Consider the following 27,912-nt stretch of genomic DNA (forward strand, 5'->3'; position numbering starts at 1 on the left):
CGTCCCTTCCTCTCCAGCCCTTTGTGTTTGAAACTCTGATATCTCACACATCAATAATTCAACTGCGCGCTTGAGAGAGCAGACGGACCCCACCACACCCCCCCCCCTCGCTGAGCGCGCTATGAGCAGTGCCTCTCCGTCTCTGGTCCTGGGCCCCTCGGCACGGAGCGTCTCTCTAACTTGTGTGTAGCATTCTTAAAGTCACCGAGGTATTTTTTTAAAGTGACACCTGGACTTGGAACATTATACAAACTCTTCTTTTTTTTTTTTAAAGGAAAGGAGAGACTAGGTTACCCTTTTGTAGAAAAACGTTTGGTTTCTCCCAAAAAGAAGAAGAAAAAAAAAGACCCGGTCAGGAAGTCCAATCACTGTCGGTCAACACCTGAGCTTTTTATCCATCCGTCAAACCTCCACACACACGGTGGACAGTGTTGTTGGCATCTTTGAAGAAGCGGACTTTTGAAGAGAGCCAGCAGAAGTTCTCCGCTCCGCTCCGGCATGTTGGCGTTTTGCCTGCTGAGCGCCGTGTGGCTCACTTTGAGCCCGGTCCGCGCTCAGAACGAGACGGAACCGATCGTTCTGGAGGGGAAGTGCCTGGTAGTGTGCGACTCGAACCCGACCTCGGACCCCACGGGCACGGCGCTCGGGATATCCGTGCGCTCTGGAAGCGCAAAGGTGGCGTTCTCCGCTGTCCGGAACACCAACCACGAGCCTTCGGAGATGAGCAACCGGACCATGGTCATCTACTTCGACCGGGTAGGGTGTAACATTTAAAACCATAGACTACTGCAAAGTGACTCTAAAATTAAGACATACCATTAGGTTTCATTATCCCTTTATTATGTTTGCAGCCTGTATTTTTTATATGGGAACGTCACTGTTTGTTGGTGGTAATGATTGCCTAAATATATTCTAATCTAAACTAACCAAATCCAGGTGAAAACTCATTTTTACACTTATTACAACTAAAAAAAAAGGGGAAAAAAAGACCTTCCAGCCCAAGCCTAGTTGGTCCGCCTCATAATCTATTGGTACTGTGGTGCCTAAAAGTATAAAGTGTCCCCGGAGCGACTCTTTTATTTTAAGTAACGCATTTAGTGATGTTATTGCGCAGTAGGGAAGCCCTTTTGAATATTCAAACTTCCATTAGCTGACGGTGTAGATATGGGAAGTGAAATCCCTCCTGATAATTTAGAAACGGCAGGTCATGAGGGCAAAGTCCTACCACCTACCATTAAAGGTTAATTCTCAATCAAACTGCTTTACCATCAGCAGTTATAATCACCTCCTCCATAAAACCAGACATTTAGCATTCAGGTATGCATAATTGGAATTTTTATTTAAAAGATTAATCGAGTTATCTTTCATTTTCCATGAAAAAAAAAAAAAAAAGTTCTGAGAAGAAATAATGCTTTGATTTGGATGTACTTCTATTTATTAGAGAAACGTCACAATAAAAGCACAATGTTTGATATATATATATATATATATTTTTTTTTAAAGATAAATTCAAATTGATCCAGCTCCAGTGTGTATTTTTTTGGTTGCTATATATATATATATAGTGCTATATAAATGCAGTAGTTTTTGCAGTATTTTTTTGCAGTATTATTTGTTCAGATTTTTATTTTTTCAACTTTTGTGCAAATTCGATTAATTTATTTGGCAGCAAATCACTGTGTGCTAAGTTTTGAATAATTGTAATTTTTTTCTTTCTTTCTTTTTTCTTTCTCAGGTTCTGGTAAATGTTGGTCGAAATTTTGACGAGGAGAGAAGTAATTTCATTGCACCGCGCAAAGGGATTTACAGTTTTAACTTTCATGTGGTTAAAGTCTACAACCGCCAAACTATACAGGTAACTGTGTGTGTGTGTGTGCGTGTGTGTCCCATCTACCGACCTTCGCCTGCACTTGTACAGAGTTGAAAATCCGCCGAGCTGGCAGTGGTTTCTTGAGATGTTTGCAGTGTCCCTCCCCAAAGACAACTACAGAGGCGGATGTTAGCATATGAAAGCCCGCCGCTGCCCACCGCCCACCACTGGGCCAATCATAATTAATCGATATGAGCGTGTGGAGAACAGAGCTAATAGACGTGTGTGCAGGCGGTAGGGTTGAATGTCCACTGCTCCAGCAATTGAGCTTTCAGCACAACGGACAGCTCCACTTTCTACCCCCCCCCCCCCCCCCCCTTCATATTCCAGGCTAATGGGGACTTTTCATTATTTAGAAGATTAAAACATCCATATATCTATCTTCAAACTTCTCTTGATCAAGCGTTGAGCGCTGGAGCTTATCCTAATTTACTCATGGCTCGTTGCGGCTTCCACCCAGAATAGCCCGCCAGTCCACCACACAAACATTTCCACTCTTGCTTCTATTTTAGAGACATAAATAACCTAACATACATGATTTAGACTTTTGGAAGGAAAGTGCAGTAGCCACATGAAACCTGCAGACAGGCATTGAGACCCTTGTACGCACACAAAGCTTTTTGCACAAACACACACTAACTCATTTTGTGCATGCTTTTTCCTGTAGTTCAGGCAGGGGTCTCAAACTCAGTTTAGTTCAGGGGCCAAATACAGACACATTTGATCTCAAGTGGGCCACAGATTTTATGTTGGAAAACGAGCCATTTCAACATTAATGTCCCAAGGTTTGCACTTTTCACGACGTATAAATGATACAGACAATATCCAGGCAATGAGTGACAGATATAAGTGATATATCAGTCCCTGCAATATTTTCTGTTTAAAATGCCATTGATTTTGTCCACATTTTTGTATGTAATTTGGGGAAATTATGTGAAATAGTTTCAGGAAAATTGATTTTGTTGAACAATTTGAGTTTTAAATTTTGACAAAAGCATTGTAAAATTGCGATCCTCCAAATATTGTCGAGTTTCGTTAAATTTGTGTATTTAGAAGGGTTGAGATATCTACAACTGAATTATTTGGTCATTTATACAATATTTTATGTTTTTTCTGTCTTTTCAACTTTCTCTTGTGGGCCAAATTGGATGGTCTAAAGGGCCATATTTGGCCCCTGGGCCTTGAGTTTGACACGTTCATCCTGTCAAAAAGTTTTCATATTGCCAACAACTGTTTTCATGATGTTCAAGTTGTAGTCACCACATTATTTTGAAAGAAGCACCATTTCTAGCTTTAAACCCAAGTGTGCTGATGCTTCAGACCAGTGGTTCTCAAACTTTTTGTGTCCAAGGTAAACCAAAGGACAAGTACAAATCTGAAGGCACACACATATTGTGCAAAATAGTCTTTATAGCACGTGTTCTCACTCATATCATGTACAATATCTGTAAATGTGCATAATTATTTACTAATCCCAAATAAAATGTGACAAAGACAACTATATTACTCATGAAACATTTATTAACGAAACAGTAAAAAAATAAAAAGTAAAATAGGTACAGAGTTTGCCTCTGTTTTATGAAATGAGTGCATACAAAGTAGTAAATTAAACAATAATTATTTTTGTGTAGTTGTATATTGCAATATGTATGGTTGTCACTAAATCCCACGGTTCACCCGTACTTGCATCACGGCACACCAGTGTGCCGCAGCACTCCGTTTGAGAACCACTGCTTTACACAACACACAGCGTTAATTACAGTGTATCTCTTGTATATTAAACCATTCTGTAATTATGTTGTTGGCTCCCTGGAGTTTTAGAATTGTGCTTTGCTACTTGTAGATTATTATTGAGATCTTGTATTAATTGGGACACCAGCAGCAGTAACATCAGTACCAATGATTAAGGTTGGAAAGCCATGTCGCGATTGCCACTTACTCCCAGTCATCTGTGGCTGCAAATATAGGCGGCGGCTGGCAAACACTTGACTCTTGTCACTGAGCTAATTTAGCTCAATGAAGAGGAACATTTCAACGATGCATTAGTAAAAACATTTCAATGAAGTTTGTGCCTTAACAGATATTTTCAGGCCCATTTAGCTAAAAAAAAAAAAAAGCCTAAATAAAAGATGATAAAAAACTACATTTGAAAAACAAGGTAAGAAGAAAAAGCCTCTTTTTTTCCCAGAGCGTATGAGACAGGTGTAGGTTGGCCTCTCTCCTTCAAGAACCCAGGCTGTGTGCCGCTCACCCTCAACCTGTTCTACTCATCCATCCGGCACATCTGCTGTGTTGAAAACTCCTACTGTTTTATTACCTTAGAGGCGGCTACTGTGGTGCTCGAAGGAGATGAGAGACAGCAGGAAAAGGAGAGTATTTGAGAGTAAATGTAAAATGTTGCGGGGGGAAATGAAAAAAGAAAAGAAGAAAGCAGGACTGAGAAAATGTTTTACAGAGAAGAAGAAGGTGGTGAGGGAGTTGGATAGGAAAAGAAAAATAAAGCAAACTGTGGTGGTATTGTCCTCTGCATGAAAGAAAAGGAGAGGGCAATTATTTGACTAGATGGAAGGAGTAAAACCATAACAAGACCAGGAGAATGCCAGATATAATGTGTTTATTAGAGATGCTGGATGGATGAATGAACAAAGGAAGAGAAAAACAAAACAATGAGATGTGGGTGACAAAAATCTTGCTTGGCAGTTATAATATATTGTAAAATCAATCAACATCATGTTATCCAAAGCGATTTATACCAATTATTCACTAATGGCTTGTTCATTTACAACTTCAGGACATCACGTACATCATCTTAATAGTCAAAAATGAAAATAAGCTAGTAAAAACTTTCACAGATCAAAAAGAGAAATGATAGATTTAATCTTTTTTATAGTATTCTGCATTTAAAAAAGATTCATCTGTAATTATTTGAAAATAAATGCCAAATGACTCATGTTTTCATCTTAAATGTGATAAAAGTTGAAGAACTAAAACCATTTTCAAAGATTGAAAAATATTGTGATTGTTTTACAGTTGATGTGGTGAGTGAAAATGCATACAGTACATCGTTCAGTCCTTCATCTGAGCATTAAAACATCAGCCTCTAATCGCTCCTCCTGCAGAAAAACTCAACATTTGAGCCACTGCCTCAAGCCACTGCACAGCATTGCCACTAAATAGAAGAATTCCCCATTTTCTATGAAGCTTTTTCGGAGGAGTAAAAACACATTTGTACCGTCTGGACTCTAATGAGCAGCATCTGTTTCTAAAAAGTCTGTGGTCTTTCATCTGTTCCCTTATTACTGCTTGTTCATAAATCAGTTAATCCCACTATCAAATGTTTACCACTGTTGCATCAACAGAGTCAGCTCCTTTCTGTAGAGAGATTAAGAGATACTCCCACTAGAGAAATCGTCATTTTTTTTCTTTTAGGTTGATTAAAGTATCAAGTTGAATAAACTATAAGATAAAGCTTTATTTTGAAACAAAGCTGAGTGAATCCCCCCATGCTTGTATATTGCAGGGCTAATTTTGGCTACTTATTTGCTGTTAAAGACAGTTTGAACAGCACAAATGTGATTATTTTCAAATCCAACCCAGGGCACTTTCATATGTAGTTATAAATTTCATACATATCTGATATTTTGCAATGCGAATGCTGTCTTAGGGCCAAGTCGCATTTATCCCGACCTTTACATCATCAAAATGCGATAAACGTCACAATTCTGCATTCCAGGAGGAGCATGGTGTAGGATGGAGTGTAAAGTGGACAGTGGACGGAGAGTGAGCGCTTAGAATAAATAAATATTTATTATGTTAAAAATATTATCAGCGCGCCACACACGCTGAAACAAGATGCCTCCATATTTACTTCAGTGTCTTAGGCAGAACCTCTTTAACATATGGGTCACTTCAGTGTCACATTCAGTTAAAAAAAGTTGATACACATTGCATTTAATGAGAAATATGAGCAAATGCACACACACACGCAAAAAAAAAATCATATTTCTCCCAAAAAAATCTGAATTGTGTATTTTTGTACCCATAGCCAGTTAAGGACTTAAAAACACTTTATTTATTACTTTTATCATTCACCACCATTCAACTCATTGACTTCTAAAGACGTTAATTGTGTTTTTTGGCTGGGGTTGCTAGGAGACAGTTTGACAAAGCTCTCCTGTGAATATCGAGCTTGTACCATGATGTAGTGACCAACTGGTGACATGTAGGTGGCAGCAGCGCACCTTTGGATGAGAGATCACTCGCGATGGGCAGAGCTCAGAGAGAGAGGAAAGGAGTTTACAAGACAGAAAATGGCGCTACGAGAGTTGATGGTGAAGCTCCCACCAGCGCACAGCAGCGCATTCGACCAGAGCATGTGTGAAACTCAGTGGACTATTGAGAGTGTCGTGATGGTGAGGGAAAACGTTCAAAAAACGGGGCAAGCGGTGAGACTAGGCATGTCTGGGAGGAGGAGGAAGTTGCGTGTGTGGAGACTGACGGGGGGAGAGACTTGGAGGAAGGCCAAAGTACAGTAAGAAAACCATTCAATTCTGACCTAAATAAGAAAAACAATAACAATTTTGCCATCGGAAGCCTGGTCTCGGTGTTGTTTTTGTAGTTTTATAGTAGGAAACTAATATTGAGGTGTCACTAAAGCAAAAAAAAAATGCTTCAAAGTCACAAAAAGATTTTTTCGGAAAAAGCCGTTTTTCTCAGCTTTTTGTCACAAACTGGCGATTTGTGTGAAACTTGCCTCTATTCAACTGCTCATCACGGAAGAACCAAACAAGCTAGAAACAATATTATTTTTTCTGATGAAACTAGAGAGTCTAATCTTTCAGAATATGGTTTTCTGGTTTCAGATTGTCATAGTACAACATATTCTGTGGGTCTTAAAAAAATCAATGAAAATCATCTAAAACGCCTGGCAATATGGGGTTGGCTGCTCTGAAAAGGGCTTGCAGTGAATGAGTTAAAGCTGGGGTACTTGAATTATTTTCTTTAATTAAAAAAAAAATTCTCATTTGCATCATATAAAAGTAATCATTTCTGAAAAAATTGTATGTCTGCGTGCTGTCTGTGCCTTATAATTAAGTATTTTAGTTAATAAAATCCCAGAAGACAAAATCTTGGTGGTCACCCCCTCCTGGTCCAATCACAGGATTTAGAGAAAGGAGGGGTGAGCAGAGCCCACGATGGAGCCTCCTCATTGGCTGCCGCGATACTGTATATAGTGATGCACGTGCTTGGTGCGAACTTGTGTTCAGTAAAGCATGGCTGCCGAACACCCACCAGGAAAGATCGCTATACCTGTGCTTGCTGTTACTGCGTATACTGCTAAAAACCCAAAAAAGAGACCATCAGAGGAAGAAAAGAAAGACGCTTGGATACAACTTCAGACTGTCAACCTGTGCGTGTGCACATTCAGCGCTCATGTGCGACTTCGTGCAATTCCAGAGGAGGAGACTGGGAGGGATTATCAGAGTGGGGGGAGGGATTTACGGTTCAAATTCAGCCATGCCCCTCTGTCATAGTTCAAGATTCAGGTATTTCAGCTTTAATAATTATTAATCCCAACTATTCCACCAACACAAGATTATACACATGAGCTTTCAATCGGAAAATGATGTACTCGACATTATGATGGTCCAAAACATTTTTATTTAGATTCTATTGGTTAGAATCCTGCACTTGGTTCCATATCTTGCGAAAGTTCAAATTTTATGCTAATTAATTATTATTTAGAGGTTGCACAAGACACAAATTGCTCCATACTACAAGATAGTGAGCCAAATTTAAAAAAAGGCATATTGGCAAATTTTTGGTTTTGTTCTGCAAAAATGAACTGAAACTTAGAAAGTCCTGCAACCCCTGTGGCTTTGTTGACAATTATGTTCCAGTTCTCTTTGATAACTTGGAGTAAAGAGTTTCAAAGAAATGCCTTGTGCTGGTGGTGACAAAATCACTGATCTGCTTACATTCATAATCTACTTGATTAAGGGAGTCACAACGCTTTGGTGGAATCTCTGAACCTTCATTTTCCATAATATTATATACTGTATATAATGTGTATTTAATTAGTCACTTTCCAGGAAACTTTGAGCAGCTTGTACAATCTCTAAAACATCTTTTTTCTCCAAATGTCCTCCTAAGTCATCTTCTGGACACCAAAACCTAATGCAGGGTTCTAATCAAGATTATGTGAAACTGTATTTTTCCCCATGCTTTGACGGACTACCCTACTGTACATACAGAATTAGTTTTTTAAACCCACTATACGCGGTATTTGACATCATTTCCACTTACTAGTTACTTTGGCTATTGTTTTTTTTAAAAGCTACTTGACAAACCATATTTTCCTGCTCAAGAATAGTCATGAATATTCAATATTGTATTTAATTCATAAAAGTGAGCTATAGGGAACAATAAATGTGCTTTGACGTATTACGATTGTTGTAGATTGTAATATAATGAAAAGATGAAAACAACCACAAATGAAACTACAGGTGGTTATAAATGAATTAGCTGTGATAAGGGGTCATGTAAACATGTTTATTTCAAAATGCTTTTTTTTTTTTTTAATGGGAAATTGTCAGGACATTAGATGGTGGCCGTTGGCTTGTTTTGGTTCATGCTCCTCTCTGTCGTTCTCATGCTGTTTTGCTCTGCCCCTGCCCCTCTTTCTCCATGCCTTTTTAGTCTACTCGCCTTTGTACAGTGAATTAATTACTATCGTGTGTTCCAGCCTGGGTGTCAGTGTGTGTCTGTGTGCAGATCATTTAAGGTGTGCTTATGTGTGTGTGTGTGTGTGTGTGTGTGTGTGTGTGTGTGTGTGTGTGTGTGTGTGTGTGTGTGTGTGTGTGTGTGTGTGTGTGTGTGTGTGTGTGTGTGTGTGTGTGTGTGTGTGTGTGTGTGTGTGTGTGTGTGTGTGTGCGCGTGCGCGTGCGCGTGTGCGTGCTACATCAGCCACTGTTGAAATCTACCCACTGCTAGCTTTGTTGGCAGGTGTTGTTGTCGCTCCCTGACCAAAAGGATTTATTCTATTTGTAGCAAAAGGACAGTCCTTTTGTTAAAGAGGGTTTAATAATACATTAAACTGTAAACATGATCTTAAAAAAAAAAAAAAAAGCACAATTATGGTAATAAACAGCTTCTATTTATAAAGAGCTTTGAAAGCATGGACAGATACAATAGAGTGATGCTAGTGAAGGTAAGCTGCATTCAGCCACAGCTTCCCTGGGACAGTCTGATGTGAAGCATTCGAGTAAATCCAAGCAAGACGGGTGAAATGTCACGTTCAAGGACACATAACACACAGAGAGAGATTAGGATGAAGCAGAGTTTAAATCGTCTTTACAAATTTGCTATTTATTGACTTTAATTAATGATCTTTAGGTTGTAAAAAGTCATTCTTATCAAAACAGCATTACATGTCACATAAAGTAGTTTTTTGCATTGTGTTTCTTCCACTTTTCAAAATAAAATCAACATGAGGGTTCAAACATTGCTTAAAAGGACATACACAAACAAAAAAACTGGTTGTTACCATTAATACAATTGTTATGAAAAACAAGATAGACAATGCAGAGATAATTTTTTTGTAATACATTAAAGAAAAAAAAAAAACAGGTTCAGTTTGAGGTAAATTGTGATCAATGGCTGTATCCCAAAGTTGGTGCAATGTCTCTTTCTGACATTACTTATCGAGCAACTAAGGTAGGGCATCTTATAGCATTATGGCAGTGGTCCTTTACCTTCATGGATCGACTGAAACCTGCAAGATTCATCAGAACATTCATCAAACCCTTCTCGTAATATACTGTATATCTATGTTTTTTCAAAATGTAGATATATATTTTATTCTGACCGACATGTAAGCCTGGGATGATTTTTTTACTTTGTTCAGAATGCTTTTATTTTACAATGTATCTTTTAAGAGAAATTGAATATATATTTTTTGTGTAAAATATTTAAACTTTGTGGTCTTGACACCTGCCAAACCCCTGAGACTGATCCACAGCATTAGTGTTTCAGTGCGTGTGCGTGTGCGTGTGTGTGTGTGTGTGACTGAGGGTGATAATGAGTTACCCTATATATTAAAACAAACTATATATCATCATACCTGTTATATTATTTTGCCAGCATGTAATTGCGACAATTGCTGTGAATGTCCTGTGAATTATATATATATATATTTATTTTTTATTTTATTTATTTATTTTTTTCAAATAGCAATTTTAAAGCTTTGATTTTTAAAACCCAAAATTTGCACTGTGTCTTTGTTGTCATATTACTCTGACAGTGACTTTTGGAAGAAGCAGAAGTGACCACTGAATTCATTGATGCATCATGGGACAAAGAAGTGTGATCAGAGGGAGTAGTGTGAACTGGGTTATTAGAACAGAAGGAAAAAACAGCAGCACTCCAGCAGTCTCCTACTGGTTCCTGACAGGGTTCAGCTCCAGCTGTGCTGATGCTGGGCATGAGAGACAGCTCCAAACTCCATAAATACACATCGGTGATCAGTTTCAACATTTCCTTGACTTTGAAAATAAACAGAGAGGAAAACAGGAATTAAAACAATGAACAGTTTTATTCAAGATTTTGTCAGATTTGTTGCTACTGACAAATGCATCATTTGTTTGGATTTCAAAGATTTTCTGTTGCCTAAATAAGCTGTTTAAGATTAATTTTAGAACAGTTTTTTTTTCATTTGAGATATTTGTGGCTCAAGCCAAGTTACCTACAGCTAATTACACATTCGACCTAAATTTGTCAAACAAGTGACCTTCCTTAATGGTCAACCAGCACTAATAGAAACCTAGCAATGCAAGGTCACACCTTTAGGAAAATATTCTCCAAAAAGGTCAAATATTACAGCTCACCTTACAGCTTCTTCCCCTGTTTAAAGTCATTTTTCTAATCTGACATTTAATGGATAGACTGACAACGATTCCATTTGAGAAAGCTATGAGGTATTTGAAGCAATTTAGATATATGAAAATAAAAAAGAAAGAAAACACTATGTAAACGTTGAGGAAGTCCAATTTTGCACAAGATATAGATATATAAAAATGTACTATGTACACTTTGTTGAACATTTCTGAAGAAAGTCACTACAGCACCATTATCTGTATAAAAATGGAAACTTTTGCATTCATGTAAAAAAACAATCTTGTAATATCTAGATCAGTGGTTCCCAAACTGTTCATAGTCCCGTACCCCTTCAGACATTTAACCTGAAGCCATGTACCCCCAACTCTTTCACACTTAAAAAAAACACCTTATCTTATTACGGAATCATATACAGTATAAATAGAATATTTGTATTTCCTGAAGAAAATACAAGTGAGGATGCAGGTGCTAGCCCACGTCATTGAACACTGCAAATAAGCAAACTGCTTCTCTCGTCTCGTTTTTCGGCATGTACCAAAAAAAAAGTGAATGTAACCATGTCGGAAATAAACTGAATAAATAAATAAAATCAAATTTACATTAGCCTAGCATGAGGTAGCATTAACCTATCATTAGCATTAGCCTATAATTAGCATTAACTAGCATTAGTTAACATTAACATTAGCTTAACATTAACATTAGCATTCTTTTTCTCTTAAGAATTTAATATTTTCATAGTGCTTTGAGATGACTATTGTAATTTGCGCTATATAAATAAAGTTGAATTAGCATTAGCTAGCATTCACATTAACATAGCATTAGCCTAGCATTAGCATCAACATAGCATTAGCCTAGCATCAGCATAGCATTTACTTGGCATTAGCATTAGCCTCATATTAGCATTAGCTAGCATCAGCTTAGCATGAACATTAGCCTCATATTAGCAGCTAGCATTAGTACTAGTACCCCCTATGACAATTTGTGTACATCTGGGGATACCCGTACACCACTTTGGTAACCTAGGCTCTAGATAAAGGCTTTGTTAGCTTTCATTGATAAAAGGTTAATGAAAGGTTAATAAATGTAGCAATTTTAATGTTTTTTTTTGAGCAACACAAAAAGCTAATTCAATAAACAATTGTAATTACTGTTTAATTTGTACACAACAGCTGTGAAACGATATAGAAGTGCGCAATTGAATAGCAAATGGAAATGAAACACAAAGCACCAAACACAGGTGTTTACTTTAGCTCATTTGTGCTAGGATAAACTACAATTTGGTTGATGACAAATTTCCATATAAAGTGATTTACAATTATACTGTCTTACTCCTTACTGTTTGACACATTACTATCTAATTTGAAGTATATTAAAGTTACTAAAATGAACATTTCAATCTACAAGCCTCGCTATAAGCCTTAATAAAGTACTGGCACCAATGCTTCCAGGCAAGCTGTTGCAAAATGCCCTAAAAGGTAGATCCAATGATTCAGTTAAAGTCAAATAATACATTTTATGTTGTTAGACTCATCCTTCATGTTCAATGTGCCATAGTCATAAGCAAGAAAACAGGTAATGGCCGTAGTTAACAGAAATGAGGAGAAGAGCACAACCTTTTTATTTAAAGACCTTCGTTTGGACTGCGGGAGAATTTCACTATAATACGTGACTCAGGCCAATATTTACATTCTCACTCTTTGAAAGAAATTCAACACATTTACACTGATACAAAACCATCTGTGATCTATTTAAATGTTTTCCCACATATATCATAATGATCCACCCATTCACATTACTCCATCTCTGAGAAAAACTGTTACTTTTTCAGAAATAAAATAGCAATTCTTAGTATACAGATAGAAACATCAGAATGTCAAGTTTCTAAGGTTGTTTTCTTTGTTCTCTGAGTTATTATTGAAGAAAACTTGTAAATATCAATGTTATACATATATGAATATATATTTAAAGTCTGGTCTATTCAACAAATGGTTGAGGGAAGTGTTGACCCTTGCTGTTGCTTTCCTGTTCTCTTTTTATGATCATCTGCTTGGTTCTCTGACCATTTGCAGGCTGCATTAACCTATTGAATTCAGAACAAGCAGGTGTTAAACCCACTGTCAGTCCAATCAGCACGGTCATGCTCACTAAATGCATCATTAATATGTATCTGCGACATCACTGACTGTTCAAGCATGCTTGTAGCTCTTTAAGGCAACGAGGTGCTTCAGGTTAGGGTCATCTGTGCAATTACAGCAAGAGTGTGTTAGGTGTTGCACAATGAACTATTTGTGAAGATAAAAAAGACAAGCCATATTAAACATATTGGAGGAAATTAAAGTGTTTGTATTGGTATTCAATTCTTTGCATTTATTGAAGTTTTCATTGAACATTACTTTTTAATTAAAACATCACCAAATTTGCACAGTTGACCTAAATAAAGCCTGTTATATGTAAGCTTTACACGATCCGGATGTTTGGGCCAATCACCGATCACCGATCTGATCATATGAATTCAGGTTGTTTTTTTTAGGTACCGACCGAATTTCTTCGGTACGACCTGATGCAGATTCACGGAAAATCAAATGGTTCCATTAAAACACAGCCCTGTGACTGTGAGGGAGTGGAAGAATTGAAGAATTTCCATGCAGGACATGAACATAACATTTGTTATCTGTGTGTGCGTGTGTGTGCACGGCCCTTTAAATGCTGAGTGAATGCCCTCGACGCTCGACCAATGTGCGGAGTGAGGGAGCGTGTGTGAACGGAGCAGATTGATTTTAGGCCGTATGCTGTTTTTGAGTGACTGGCAAAATAAACGTTGCAGCTGTTAAATTAAACCGGAATCCCATGTCATACTCAATGACTGCTGTGGAGCAACTACAGAGAGTTGGAGATGAAGCTGCGGAGGCCGACCACACTGGAACTACATGAAGCCACCATTAGGAGCAAATACATATTTACTAACTATGGCATCGCAAAACCTGCTGTTGCTTATAGTCCATATTCACAGGTGCACAGCGGAGGTGGGGCACACACACACACACACACGCTTCTGTGTTCCACCACCGCCCTGAAACAGACATAAGTGTCCGCTATGAATGCTAAAGAAAACGGGAGGCATCGCTCAGCTTTAGGACTCTGAATGAACAAAAACACACACACACACACACACACACACACACACACACACACACACACACACACACACGCACACACACACGCACACGTTATAACAGCAGACGCTGCCCCCGCTTTCAGAGCCAGTAGACTGGGGTAGAAGTCCGGTGCTTAGCCGCTCCACTCCAACCAAGAGACATTTTTGCCATTTGCTCATAGGTTTTCATCTTTGTGCACAAATGTGAGTGAAATAAAGCCATGTCACGTCAAGCAAACAACTCTCCAGTGTAAATGAGACGATAAAACAATGCAATGGGAGCATCTACGGAAAGTTTCATCACGGCAATGACATCATTGATCGGATCGACAAATTAAGACATTACAGCCGATCACATTAATTGCACAAAATGCAAAATATTGGCCGATTCAATATAGCCAATCAGATCAGTGTAAAGCCTAGTTATATGATATATATGATGTATAACAGGCCTAATTCCAAATTCTAGTGGTGGTGAACATATGAGAACGGAAATGATTACACCTTAGATGATGAAAATGTGAGTTCCGTCTCAAAACTAAGGTTGTTATGCAACATGATTGGAGTTTTCTGAGCATGTCCTTATCAGCATAGAGCCATCTTATTATACCAATTTCAACAACCCTAACTACACTGCAATCTCCTGCAAAATACAGCCTTCATTAGATGCATTCTACCCACTGTTGTGTCTCTTTGACATTAGTTTCACAGAAGCTCTTCTCATTTCAGTTGGCTCCTTTATGTTGTTGCTGGTGTTCAAAAAATGATGATGTGACTTGTTAAACGGAAAGTACTAAGAGAGTGGGCGTTACCATATAGAGAGTTTACTTAAAATGCGTAATACTTTGACAAATAACATTTTGAAATGATTTGCTACCTTGTTTTGATTTGAAATACTAAAGCTAAAAAATAAGTGTGAAATAAATTCTGAGGATTATCATCCTGGATGGATTTTCTTAAAACTAATTTTTTTTTTTTTGGGGGGGGGGTCTCAACATCTCATCACACTAGTCATGACCACCTACCATTATTAGCCAATGTTTTTAGAGATAAAATAATTTTAAACAAGTTAATTTACATTACCTGTTCATTTAATCTAGTCTAATTTTGTTACGTGAGTTGGGGAATGCAGATGTAAAGATAAAGGAGGAGGCAAGTGAAGTGGTGTCCAAACTAAAGTCAATTTATTATCCAAACAAAAAACAACTAAATAACAAATATAATGTACCAGGGAGGGAAGACGCCAATAAACGACATTGATCCAGAAAGCATTCTGTGTCTAAACGCTCCTTTATATAGTGTGGGAAGTTAATCAGGAGATGGGGAACACCTGAATGGAGACAAGATCACTCTCTAGGCACATACATACTGAGAAGACAGAGTGTGTTGACCCACACAGGAATCCAAAAACCCCAGACAGAAAGACACAGGAAAATCTAACCATTATATCAATAAACAAAGACCAACAAGACAAATATAAACTAATCCAAACCCAACAGAGAAAGGATCCTCACAGATTTTAATTTATTACCTTAATTTTGAAAATCCAGGACTATGCTCTATACATGTGCCTTTTAAAGAAGTGAAAACAAAGAAACTCAGCCCACCAACCATGACAGATTTACTAATTATCTTTTTTTCTTTGATCTCAGTTCAGCTACTTAGCTCTGTGCATTTTCATAGGTTATATTATATTAATTCACTGGTCATGCAAAGCTATTACTGTGCTATTAATTTGCATATCACAGCAGTTGTTTAATTTTATCCATCCATCCATCCATCTTCTCCCGCTTAGCCGTTTCCGGGTCGCGGGGGCAGCATCCTCAGTAGGGAGGCCCAGACTTCCCTCTCCCTGGCCACTTCCTCCAGCTCTTCCGGGGGGACCCCGAGACGTTCCCAGGCCAGCCGAGACACACAGTCTCTCCAGCGTGTCCTGGGTCTTCCCCGGGGCCCCCAGGGACGTGCCCTGAACCCTCACTAGGGAGGCGTTCAGGGGGCATCCTAATTAGGTGCCCGAACCACCTCATCTGGCTCTTCTCGATGCGGAGGAGCAGCGACTCTACTTTGAGCCCCTCCCGAATGACTGAGCTTCTCACCCTATGTTTAATTTTAGTTACCGGAAAATTTAAATATGTTTATTTTGTTTTCATTGACACAATGGTTAGCAGAGGAGTGCAAGTTTGCATTGTCTTGAGTTGCTAAATTAGATTCAGTCTTTAAGAACATTTATGTGTATTTGTTGACAGAACCATAGATGTATTTGATTTGTCACCTTTTTTTTTTAAATGATTAGCTTTAGCATTAGCTGCATTAGCATTTGCTGGATGAGCCTGGATGAACTTTTTACCAAACTTTTGCAAACATCAACTATATAAAAACTTGCTATCCACAAGTCAAGTAGTGTCTCCGACCCCAGAGACACTCTCCCTAATATATGAATCATCATCATGTCTCTGTCTTGAGAATTTTCAAAAAAAAAACAAGTTAATGGAGGAAAGGGAGAGAAATTTAAGTGGAATTAAAAAAAAGAAGTTGTGTAAGGATATAAAGATGTGAAGGATAAAAGACAAAAAGGAAAAATGACCTAAAGGGTGTCATTGTCTTGTCAAGGCAGTCATCTGGCCTGATGACACAATAGCAGGATATCATTGGGTTTTGCAGTCATGGCCTGTAAAACCAGTTTTATTTTTTTTTTTTTAAAGAGAACCAATTTTTCCATTACTATTTTCCTCTTCTCCCACACTGTCTGTTTCCTTTGTGTGTTTTTTTTTTTTTAAACTTTCCACCCCTCCCCTAGGTCCTAGTCCCTCCCTTTTAATTTTCTTTTTTCTGCCTCCTCTATTACTCAGCCACTTAATTGGGCTTCATTTATTAATAAATGCAGATCGATTGTGGGTGACATGATGTGAGGACCTATTATCATTCTTTCATGTTTGTAGCTACTAATTGACTGGAAGTCGGTGTATTTTACCGCCTGTGTGCGTGTGTCTGTGGGACAGTGTGTGTGTGTGTGGGGGGGGGACAGTGAGTGTGTGTGTGTGTGTGTGTGTGTGTGTCTGTGGGACAGTGTGTGTGTGTGTGTCTGTGGGACAATGTGTGTGTGGGGGACAGTGTATGTGCTTACCAGACCCATTTTCTTCCAATACCACTGTCACAGCTTTATTAGAGCTATACATCACAAGCACTTACCACACACTGACCCTGTGCGACTTTGTGTGTGTGTCTGTGTTTTTTGTGTGACAGAAATATACAAAGAAAAAAATGCTTTCAAATCATAAATTATCCTGATGTAACCATAACTGTACCTTGGGCTGCTGAGCACTATACATATTTTTTTTATCTATTACACATTAGTATCTTTAAAATATGTTCGTATTGTGACTTTGAAAAAAACGTAGAGTGATTACTAAGTTAACATTTTAAAGAAACATATCTGGTTTTCACTTGTACGCTGTTCTGATTGTCCATGATTGGCCAAATACCACAAAAAGCTTTTTGCTCGACCAACTGTTCCATTACCATGGGACTTAGTGTGACATTACAACGCCACTGAGGTTGCAAAAAAGCCATTATCTCTAATAATAGACAAACCTGACCATGATTAAAACCCCAGGTCTTAGAAAAACCCAATCAGGCAAGACAACAAAGGAAGAAAAAGCTTAAATAATTCACAGAAAAAACAAAATAGATTGTACCTTGTGCATTTTGGTGGAAAACCGTGGGTTCACAGGGGGAGGTAAAGGTTTTCAGCATTCTGCATGAGTGAATTATCTGTCCTGTCAGGGGAGCGTGTATGTGCTCGTATCTGGGGGTAACAAAGTGATCTAGGTGTGATGTTTTTTTTTAATGTGCCATCTTTCTCCATTTGGTGAAACACAAAATAAACAGTACTATTTTTTCATCTGCTGTCCTCAGCCTCTCTCTTTTGCTCTATGTACTGTAGCTTACCCATTTGTATTTAACCATATTAGAAACACATGAAATTATTATTGGCACTAAACTTGCTATCTCTCACCTGTATATTTTCATAGACTATAAAAGTGACTTTAGTCCCAATACTGTATATTTGTTAGCAACATCTGTATCTATAATGTATGTTATCCATAATTGTGCATTTGATATTTAAAAAGATATTTATCCTTACAATTTAAGAAAAACTATGAATGTAACGTGTATAATTTTCCACATTTATTATCACATATTTGTCGTGTAATAATCGGGTATTTTCTGCGATCTAAAATGATATTCTTATGGTCAAAAACCCATAACAAATCTCCTTGTTTTGTCTACAGTCCAATCTTTATCAATAATGGCTGGATTCAGTTCTGGGAGTTGTGTTTATTACCTCCGTCAAGGAGGAAATATTTGTTTGTCAGTAGGATTCAGCAGAAGTACTTAACAGATTTTGACAAATTTTTAACCAAAGATAGACCTTAGGCCATGGAAGATTTCATTAATATTTGGAGGGGATCCAGCTTATTATGCAGATTCTGGACGATTTTCAAAATTTTAACAATCCCAATATCTCATCATTGGTAAAATTTCACGTCTGTTTGTAATTGATTGATCGCTATTAAATTTGAGTCACTTTTGTCTGGTTGGTTCCTCTATTACCACACAGAGTTTCATCTGCATTGAATCTAGATTTTGCATTTCATCTCAAATAAAAAAAAAAATGGGGCTGCCCATACGTTTTGACCTTCTGTATTGTTATTATTGATAATGGGGAAGGAATTTTCTTCCAAGCTTTTCAAGTGTGAATGATCATGGTACCATGATCAGGATCATTGATCCACATCAGTGATCTGGCAGAGATTAGATTTGGTGCTTGTCTTTTATGCTTAAGTATCAGTGCCATTTCCACTAGTGTTGTGTAATATAATGTCTGTGTTTTAATGGACTCCAGCCATTTTTTTGTTTCCAAAATGATGCCAGTAAATACTCATCCCAAAATACAAAGAGAACTTAAGTGAAAGGAATCGGAGGACAGAGGCATAGAAGACATGGATGGTAAAACTAGGATAACCTGACAGGGCAGGAATAATCAGAAACAGCTCAAAACAGAAAACACAAGATGACAATAAATGCAGTGAGAGTGCCACAAATCTAACACATTAGAAAACAATGATTAGACTTACCAAATTTAAACCCTTTACAGCACAAAATATTTCTAATGTTCTTTCAATACTGTACATCTTACATTTGAAAATAATATGAATAAGGCAGCTATTGATAATAGCTGCAGAGAAAGAATGACTTGTGCAATGTAATAACACTGTGATAAAAAATCGAATAAGTTTGTGTCTGTCTTTCTTCGGTGACAAAAGACTTGTGGAAATGTCCTAATGTTGGCAATCAATCAGGAGGGAGAACAAACATCATTATTGTTCATGTTGTGAAAAGACGGAAGCTCCTTTGAAAATGGCAAACATCTGTTGTTTTACAAAGACGATTGATGGGTGTATCAGCTGGCATAGCAATGTATTAGTTACCTTCAAAATATCAACTGTTTAATAGCTTTATTAGCATAATTTCAGGTCTATACCCTATAAACAGACTCTGAAAAGTTAAGTAGTTATGTCATATCCATTTAATGTTGGGGCTACTACTTCCTTGCGGACATCTCAACTTCCATATGCAACAGGTTCTAGATGCTCTAGATCAGGGGTCACCAACCTTTCTGAAACTGTGAGCTACTTCATAGGTATTGTATAGTCTGAAGGGCTACCAGTTAGAAAAGCACTTCCTAAATACCAAATGTTCACGATTTCACGTGGAAAAGCCCAGGGCGAGGATAGCGCTCCCTTTCCCTCCCTGAGCCTTCATGGAATGCCTGAAGGTCTGCCGGACCCCCCAATACCATATTATGCCGAGCTTGCAGTTAAGCAACATGATCAAAATATTAGAGCTGGGCGCCCTGGAGCCAATAGATACTTTTATTCTGAGGTCTTTACATCCTGAAATGCCAGTAGTTATTGAGCGCTCATCGCTTTTTGAGCATTAAGAATGGCTTCAGCCGCAGGTACCTTTCATAGGTAGAAGATGTCCAACATCCTATAGCATTTAGCGTGGAGACTGGTGCTATGGAAGTAGTTAGCGTAGTGAGTAGCAGCAATTAGCGTAGCGAGTAGCAGCAGTTAGTGTAACAAGTAGCAGCAGTTAGCGTAACGAGTAGCAGCAGTTAGTGTAACAAGTAGCAGCAGTTAGCGTAGTGAGTAGCAGCAGTTAGTGTAACAAGTAGCAGCAGTTAGCGTAACGAGTAGCAACAGTTAGTGTAGGGAGTAGCAGCCGTTAGCATAATGAGTAGGAGCACCTGTAGCGATGATGGAGCACCGGCCTCCACCAGTCAGGATCAGGACACGGAAGGAGTTTTTTAGTTCTATATTAGCGGTGATTTGAGCTCTCCTTGGTGCTAAAACATGGCAGAATTGACAGCTGTCACTCAGAGTGAGAGACAGATGTGCTCCGTAATGGGCGATTGTCCGTGCCTCTCCAATGCTGATTCATCGTTTTTCCATCAAACATTTAGGGTAATTGGCCATCCCTGTGCAAGTGACGCCACTGGCCCATTCAGTTAGCAAAGTCTCTTTGTTTCATTATTATCATTTTTTTATATATATTTTTAAAGTATTTAGTATTTGTCTCTCTTACAGCCGGACAACACATGGCCGGTGTTCCGGGGCCTGGTGATTTCCAAATTAAGCACTGAGCATAACTACATGTCTCCACAGTCCACAACACTACTGAAGTAGCATTTTTTCAACTAAATAAATGTCATTACCGGCAAGAATCTGATATCTCATACTCTGAAAGATGACAGCAGCTGCAGGGAAGACGGACCCGGTGAGATAAGGACTACACTTCCCAGGGATCTTTGCGGGATAGTGATGTTATCACTTCACGCCAGGGTGACATCATCAGGCTGGCGGCATTTAGTGCGTGAGACATGTAAACAAGCCGCTGAGCCCGAGAGAGAAGCTTTTGGAGGGAGCTGAAGCGGTTCCAAGGCTTGGATGCGTGAGCTGATGCTGGACAGAGCCAACTGAATGTTACCCAGGGTCCAGAAGACGTGGCATCAGCTGGGACCCGAGTTGTTGGCCAGCTACGAGCCGAGCACCGTGCACGTTTAGCCGGACCACTTGTAGTTGGGGCTTGTACTGCAGCGTGATGGTGGATAAATGCTTCCTTTTCTCCACGTTTTTCCTGTGGAGATTTGTTGTGTTGTGTTGCGCGCCTTTTTTTTTTCAGGGAACACGGAGTATTGCTTGCCTATGGCTTCATTTGCTTTGTAGTCCTTGATTTGATCTGCCATGGAGCTTCGTTGTGGCCTAGGATCTTCTGATGAGTAGCAAGGTAAGCTGAATGATGCATCTGATGATCTGAGCGATATCATACGAGATCCTTGCTGAGGAGGTATGAGGCAGCTGTTATGGTTTAAGTAGTGCCTCCTCTATGTATTGACCAATGGGGAGCCAATCTGGGCTGTTGGTTGATTTAAGGGTGTGGCTAGCTTGATGTTAGCGACTGGCCTGTACTACTGCTATGCTCAATTTGTTCAAGATTATGTGTTATTTAATTTAACAAAAGAGGAACAATTCTTGAAATTCAAAAATCTATTTTAATTTCTCAGACATTTAAGGCGACCCTACATGGAGGCCTGACACCAAGGATGAAAAACACTGATTTAGTGGCTCCTGAATAGATTGATTATAGTTTTTATCATTTCTGGTCACTTTGTTTGTTAATCTTCTTCTCTCTCTCAATTACCCCCTGTAGTGCCATTGCGTACGCCTAGGGGTACACGTACCCCCATTTGAGAAACACTGCTCTTAAGGGCCAGATTTGGCTCCCGGGCCTTGAGTTTTGACACAAGTTCTCGATGATCTAGATGTAATGAAATGAATATAACATGTATTTATTACTAGCTGTTTAACTTGTTTTGCATCTTTGTAACTAAGCAAATTCACTTATTTTCACCCTTTGAGATGAAATAAATTCACGATTAAACATTTTATAAAAGCAGTAGAATATTCATCAGCGCACACACACACACACACACACACACACACACGGTCACATATTAAGAGGAGAGGCCTCTCAATGATGACAGGCTCTCCATCTCGTATTGCGCCCCCTTCTCACACAAACACACATTCATTCTTGTGACCATCAGGCTGAATGAAGTGGGTGAGTGTTTAATTATGGGATGTTGTGACTGTGTGCCACCACTCAGTGACAGGCTCTTGCTTCTAAGAGTAACTGCAGTATTAAAACATATTTGAACTAAAGTAGAAATACCTTATGCAGTTAAACAAAAAGAGATTTTTACTTCTTAGAATTATTTGTTTATTATGAGGAATTAATGCTTCAGTGTGTTTAGCTTTGTTTGAACTTTATGTCTGTCTATATATTATAAAAGGTGTCAGGTACATTTTACCATAGTTGTTTCCTCAAACAGTGGAGACATTATGTTTAAAGCTATGTTTAGACCAAGTGATTAAATACAGCATCTTCTTTCAATCGTCTATGTATCTTCAATGATATTTTATGTGTGCACCGTTTTCCAGAACGAAAAAGTCCAACAGTTTTCCAGCTTTACATGTGTGACAAAAATCTGTACAATTGTATCTTTTAGTGATTCGAGACCAGTGATACACACACTTTAAGGGGTACTTCACCAAATTGCAATGGATACATAGAGTGATCTTTTAATATTTTTAAAGGCCATTTGAAACCAGACAATTTTCCACCCAATTAGTGGCACAAAAAAGTACAATATGTTGTATTTCTGTAAAGGCATGATAAATGACTAAGCCAAAGTCCTTAAGCATTTATAAAGTCAGGAATGAATGGAAAAAAAGGGTGAAATGCTTTGTTAATGTTGCTGGAATAATTTGGTCCTGCTCACATATAACAAACGTGTATATACAGTATATCATGTAACAAACATGTAGGATACTAATGTTAGGATGGGGGGTTTTACTGTTCATTTGACATTAACTGTCCAAGGATTTGCGGTAAAAAAAAAATTGCTTAGAAACAATTTTTCAGAACAACGGTCTTCTCAAAGCATTACTTCCCTAAATGCAGATACTGTATATGGGGCCCTCTGTCTAATTTTGTGTGGTGGGCGGCCCCTAAGTAATTGCACAAAATGACTCCAAAAGCACACAATAAGATTAAAAAAAACAAGCCAAATTACAACAAAAATTACACAGAATGACAACAAAAACACACAAAATGACAAAAATATCCCAAACAACAACAAAAAAAACAAATGACTCTCAAAAAAAAAACACAAAACGACAACAAAAATACATTAAAATGACAGAAAAATATTTGTAAAATGACACCACAAACCCTTTGTGGTTTTCTTTATATAAAGCTCAGATTGGTTGTTATTCTAAATGCTGATATGAATGTTGATAATGTCGCTCTTGGATCAAAAAGTTTTTTGGGTCCCCACTATGAGAAAGGTTGCATATCTCTGCTTTAATACAACACTTAACCTTCCGCAGCACAGTGTCGTAGTGTTTAACACATCCGAACAGGAACTTATTTTAGAGTTGGTGCGGAGTTTGCATGTTCTCACAGTGTCTGCATGGGTTTTCTCCAGGTAGCGTTACTGGAGTCTACCCATCCCCTGTAGGAGTAAATGATTGTAGGAATGTAACTATTTCTCTTCATGTCAGGCCAACACCTCTCATTTCATTCAGCTCTAGTTTTATATGGGCCACAGATGTATCATAGTACGATGTTGTCATTCAGGTGACCGATAAAGGAGAAACACATAAAATGAGTGCTTATCCTGCCACCGTTATTCAAAAGAGAAGCGATGAAAGCCGCTGTCTGCTGTTTATGTCGGCTAGCCTGGGAACAGTTTGGATACACTTCTGACAGCTACATCTCTTTGTGTGAAATACATGATATTCCCCAGAGACACATTTGTTGAATCAGACACAGTCTTGATCTTGTGTGTGTGTGTGTGTGAATGTATTGCTAACTTCATCTTTAGTGCTATACAAAAATACTTGGAAAGGCACTCTGATAAATTTGTGTATGTTAAGCAAAGTTATTCTTTGATTCCTAAAAGGTGTGTGTTTCTTGCTTTGGCTTTTAAATGCAGAAGCTGTTCATGTGAAGGTAATTCATGAGTAACCAAATCTCCAAAACTGAAAACAAATGTATTCAGGTATAAAGTAGCGTTGTTGATTGATTCTTGTCCAACTCTTACTCAACATTTTAGTCAATTGTTTTGTAAAACTGAAAGAATGACTGCACTCTATGGGTTGAAACCTAGCTATTGCAATCGAATATTGCTATTGGCTGAGAATGGAGGTTTGTGATGTTTTGGTGGCTTCTTTCATCACAAGCTACCACTGTTAGCCCCACCCCTCTACAATACGTGGCGAGTAGGTTGGATTGTGAATAAAGCGGTATTGTGAGTATCGAGTAGTTGGTTAGCATAGCATATAATGTTTTGTTTTTTTTTGGAGATTTAATAATATAGTCTGGGTATGTCTTAACTGCTCCAGGAGCTCCGCCCATAATCAAGGAACCTAGACGCACTTCATCCAAAACCTTGGGGTTTAGTTATTCTTAACATTCCAATTGTCTTTTGTAAATAAATAAAATAACTAAAAAATTAATGAATTTTACAGTAATTTAACACAACTCATTGTATTATATATTTGTTATCATATGTATAATAATGTTGTACAAGTATGATAAAGTATTTAGTGTTCATTGTTTTGTGTTGACATTCACTTTAGGCTTTACATGTCCATCAATTATGTAATAGGCCTTTATATTGAGAATACTGCTCAATTATCAGTATCATTTCAAATAAGAATACTGCTCGATTATGAGTAACTAAATGATACTGTATGTAATAAACTAATTTAAATCATTTTTAATGAGGTAGCACCTGCATCATCTGTCCCAAAATAGCCTATAATTAAAAACATTCTCCCTTTCCTCGAGGCTCTTTGGTTAGTGAAGCACCAGTGAGAGGTGTTGTGCATGTCCCTTATTCCTTATTTTGTACAGTGAATTAATGTGGTTATTAGATTTCTGATATGTGTGTAAAACGCCTTAAAGTAAAGCACTTAGGCTTATCTATTCTCTGAATGGTTTGTCTTCTTCCATCCCATCCAGGTAAGCCTGATGCACAATGGCTGGCCAGTCATTTCAGCATTTGCTGGCGATCAGGATGTGACACGTGAGGCGGCCAGCAATGGTGTTCTGATCCAGATGGAGAAGGGAGACCGGGTCTACCTCAAACTGGAGAGAGGAAACCTAATGGGAGGATGGAAATATTCCACCTTCTCTGGCTTTCTGGTGTTCCCCATGTAGAGAAGACGAAGACGGGCGGATAGGAGGAGCAGAGAGTGGAAATAAGGAAGCAAATGATACTGAATAGGGAGGAAGAGAAGAGAGACAAACATGATGGGACATGAGACTATTGGTTTGGCTGCTGCAGAAGGAGGAGAAGATTCAGAGAAGACGAAGGATCAGAGATGTAATTTAGCAGTGATTGAATGAGTGTTTCTCGAGAATTTAAAATTGAGTATGAGAATTTTGAGCATTTCTCAGGCCTTGCGTAACAGCGTATGGCACCGCTTCTTCACATTCTTTTCATCCATCCATTATTCATTTCCTCCATTTGTTTTTTCTGAAGCTTGCTGGAAAAGGTAAAATGTTTTTATTTTTCAATATCTGCTCAAGGTCACAAATTAAACATGATAAGTTTCAGCCTAAATGTAATCTACCCTCCATATTGACTGTTTCATTCATTTAGTAACATCCACATACATTTTGATGAATGTTTCCTGAGAATAAACTCCACACATGACACCACTTTTTATGCCATTGTTGAGATAAATGTTAGTGACTCTGGAGCAGTTTTGACCTTTCAAGCCAACCAAGGATTAAAAGGGAAATACCGATATTCTTATCGTTGGTCTCAAACCTGGGGAAAGTGCATATTTATCTTCTCTGGAAAGACTACCCTTGATAGTTTATCCTGGAAAAGTCTAATGGTTTTTACTTATAATGATCCATGCTGCTGTTCTTCCCCTTATGGTGTCTATAATACGTGCAGAAAGCCTGGTAGATTACAGGATTCAGCCGTGGGAGCGTTTGGAGCTACTTGGGACTTTTGGTTATAGTTACTAAAAATGTTAAAGATTTGATTTCTGTTAAAGTGTAATGTTACCTACAAAGACCATGTGGAGACATTTTTCGGCAAACCTGCAATGATTTGTATCTCTCGGCTGAATTCTACAAAAAAATGTCCACACTTAAACTGAGTCACATTGTTGATATACCATCTTCCCTGGCCCATGACCTCTATCCACTAAGGGTGCCCCGATGCAAAATTGATTTGAAACAATGGTCCTATATGAGCAAGATTCTTGCTGATATTGTAATGATATCGATATCGACCAATTCTCAAGAAAGAAATATCAGTTTTGAATCGGAAATGAAAAAGTTGTATCGGGAGACCCCAACTACCCACCATGTATAGTGTATGAGTAAAAGCTTGACATGTAATACACAATGGGAACAACAAAGAGGGGTGAAACGGCCAAAACACTGAGCCTAGCCAACTCGCCAAGTGCCTAGTGTGGGTGATGCTCAGTCCCGTTACTTGGCATATTGTGCTAAGTGCTAGTTGTCATTCAAACAATCAGGTTTTTGGCCAAGGTGACAAAAATGTAAAGGCACACAGCAATGCTGATCTCACGACCAACCTGCAGAGTCCCACTGATGTCTTGAGTCAAAAACATTTGTCTACCATTACTCGTCTATGACTGGCTTTTGACTGTATCAAGTAAACCAAACAATACTGTAATACTATAACAAATAAAACGGACAAAGTTGCTATATTTTTCATAATCGATGTTTTCTCATTTCATCGGTGTGTGTGTCTCTGGTTTTCTCATTTCTCATCTCTTTTTTAAAGATCATCTACTCTCATTCATTTTGCAATTAAGAATAACTACATGACTTCATTTAGTCCTTCTTTTTTTCTTTTTAAATACAAAACAAAACAAATCTAGCATTGCTTTCCCCCCAGTGTTCCATGTTGTATTCTTCCACCTCATGTTGGTTTTTAATCTGCTACTGTACAGGCACGGATCTTCCTGCCTCTTGGTTGCTTGTTGTTGAACTGTAGACAATGAAACACACAAACAGGCTGTATATATTTACAGGATATATACAGGTGGACATATAAATATATCAGAACCTAAGCCACTCTTTCTATTCTCCTGATATTATGATGATTATAATGGTTATTCTACTACTGAGAATTGAATTTGGTTGATGACTATAATATCTGTATTTCCGTACTTCAATGTATTATAAAAGAAAAAAAGTATTCTTGAAGAAACTTACTAGTGATTGTGTGGAAACCCAAGGCTGCCATTCTGCTCTTCTAATGACAACATGCTTCTTGTTTTTGTTTGTGGGTCAAACCAAGCTGTGGCGATAAAGTTTGTCCTACTTTAATAAGAATATCTATCTTTAAAAAAAAGAACATTAATTTTTCATATTACTCATATTATTTTGACTGTACAATACATGTGAATATTTAGACTATGAAAATATTGTTTAAATGATCAATCAAATCAATTTATCTACTGTTTTGTTATTAATTTGCTCTGAAGAAATCAATAAAATTAAATGGTACTTTTATTTTTTTTAAACCTACTTTAAGGCTTGCTTTCTAGTGTTTTGTTGTTTTTGTTTTCTGTTTGAAGATACATCTAAAAGCAATGTGGGATGCACAGAGACCCAGATGTGTTAAAGTGTGTACTGACTGGAGGTGCGCACCAGTTGCACATGTGTACTTTCCTTGTCTATCTTTAACGGTCTTTAATTTAATTCATTTATTATAAAATGGCAAGTTAATGCTATGATACACTCATAAATACACACTATCTCTTTATCTCACACACAGACACACGTTTTGTGTCCATCATTCCTT

General features: G+C 38.1%; 1 protein-coding gene across 1 annotated transcript; it reads left to right on the forward strand.

Moving 5' to 3' along the window:
- Positions 1–27,621, forward strand: cbln1 (cerebellin 1 precursor). Its single transcript, XM_028449690.1, has 3 exons — positions 1–756; positions 1,736–1,855; positions 25,077–27,621. Exons 1-3 carry the CDS (start codon positions 499–501, stop codon positions 25,272–25,274), a joined length of 576 nt encoding a protein of 191 aa, XP_028305491.1. The 5' UTR covers positions 1–498; the 3' UTR covers positions 25,275–27,621.
- Positions 27,622–27,912: the final 291 nt, after the last annotated feature.

This window comes from Gouania willdenowi, chromosome 6 (assembly GCF_900634775.1).
Source record: "Gouania willdenowi chromosome 6, fGouWil2.1, whole genome shotgun sequence".
Lineage (NCBI taxonomy): Eukaryota > Metazoa > Chordata > Actinopteri > Blenniiformes > Gobiesocidae > Gouania > Gouania willdenowi.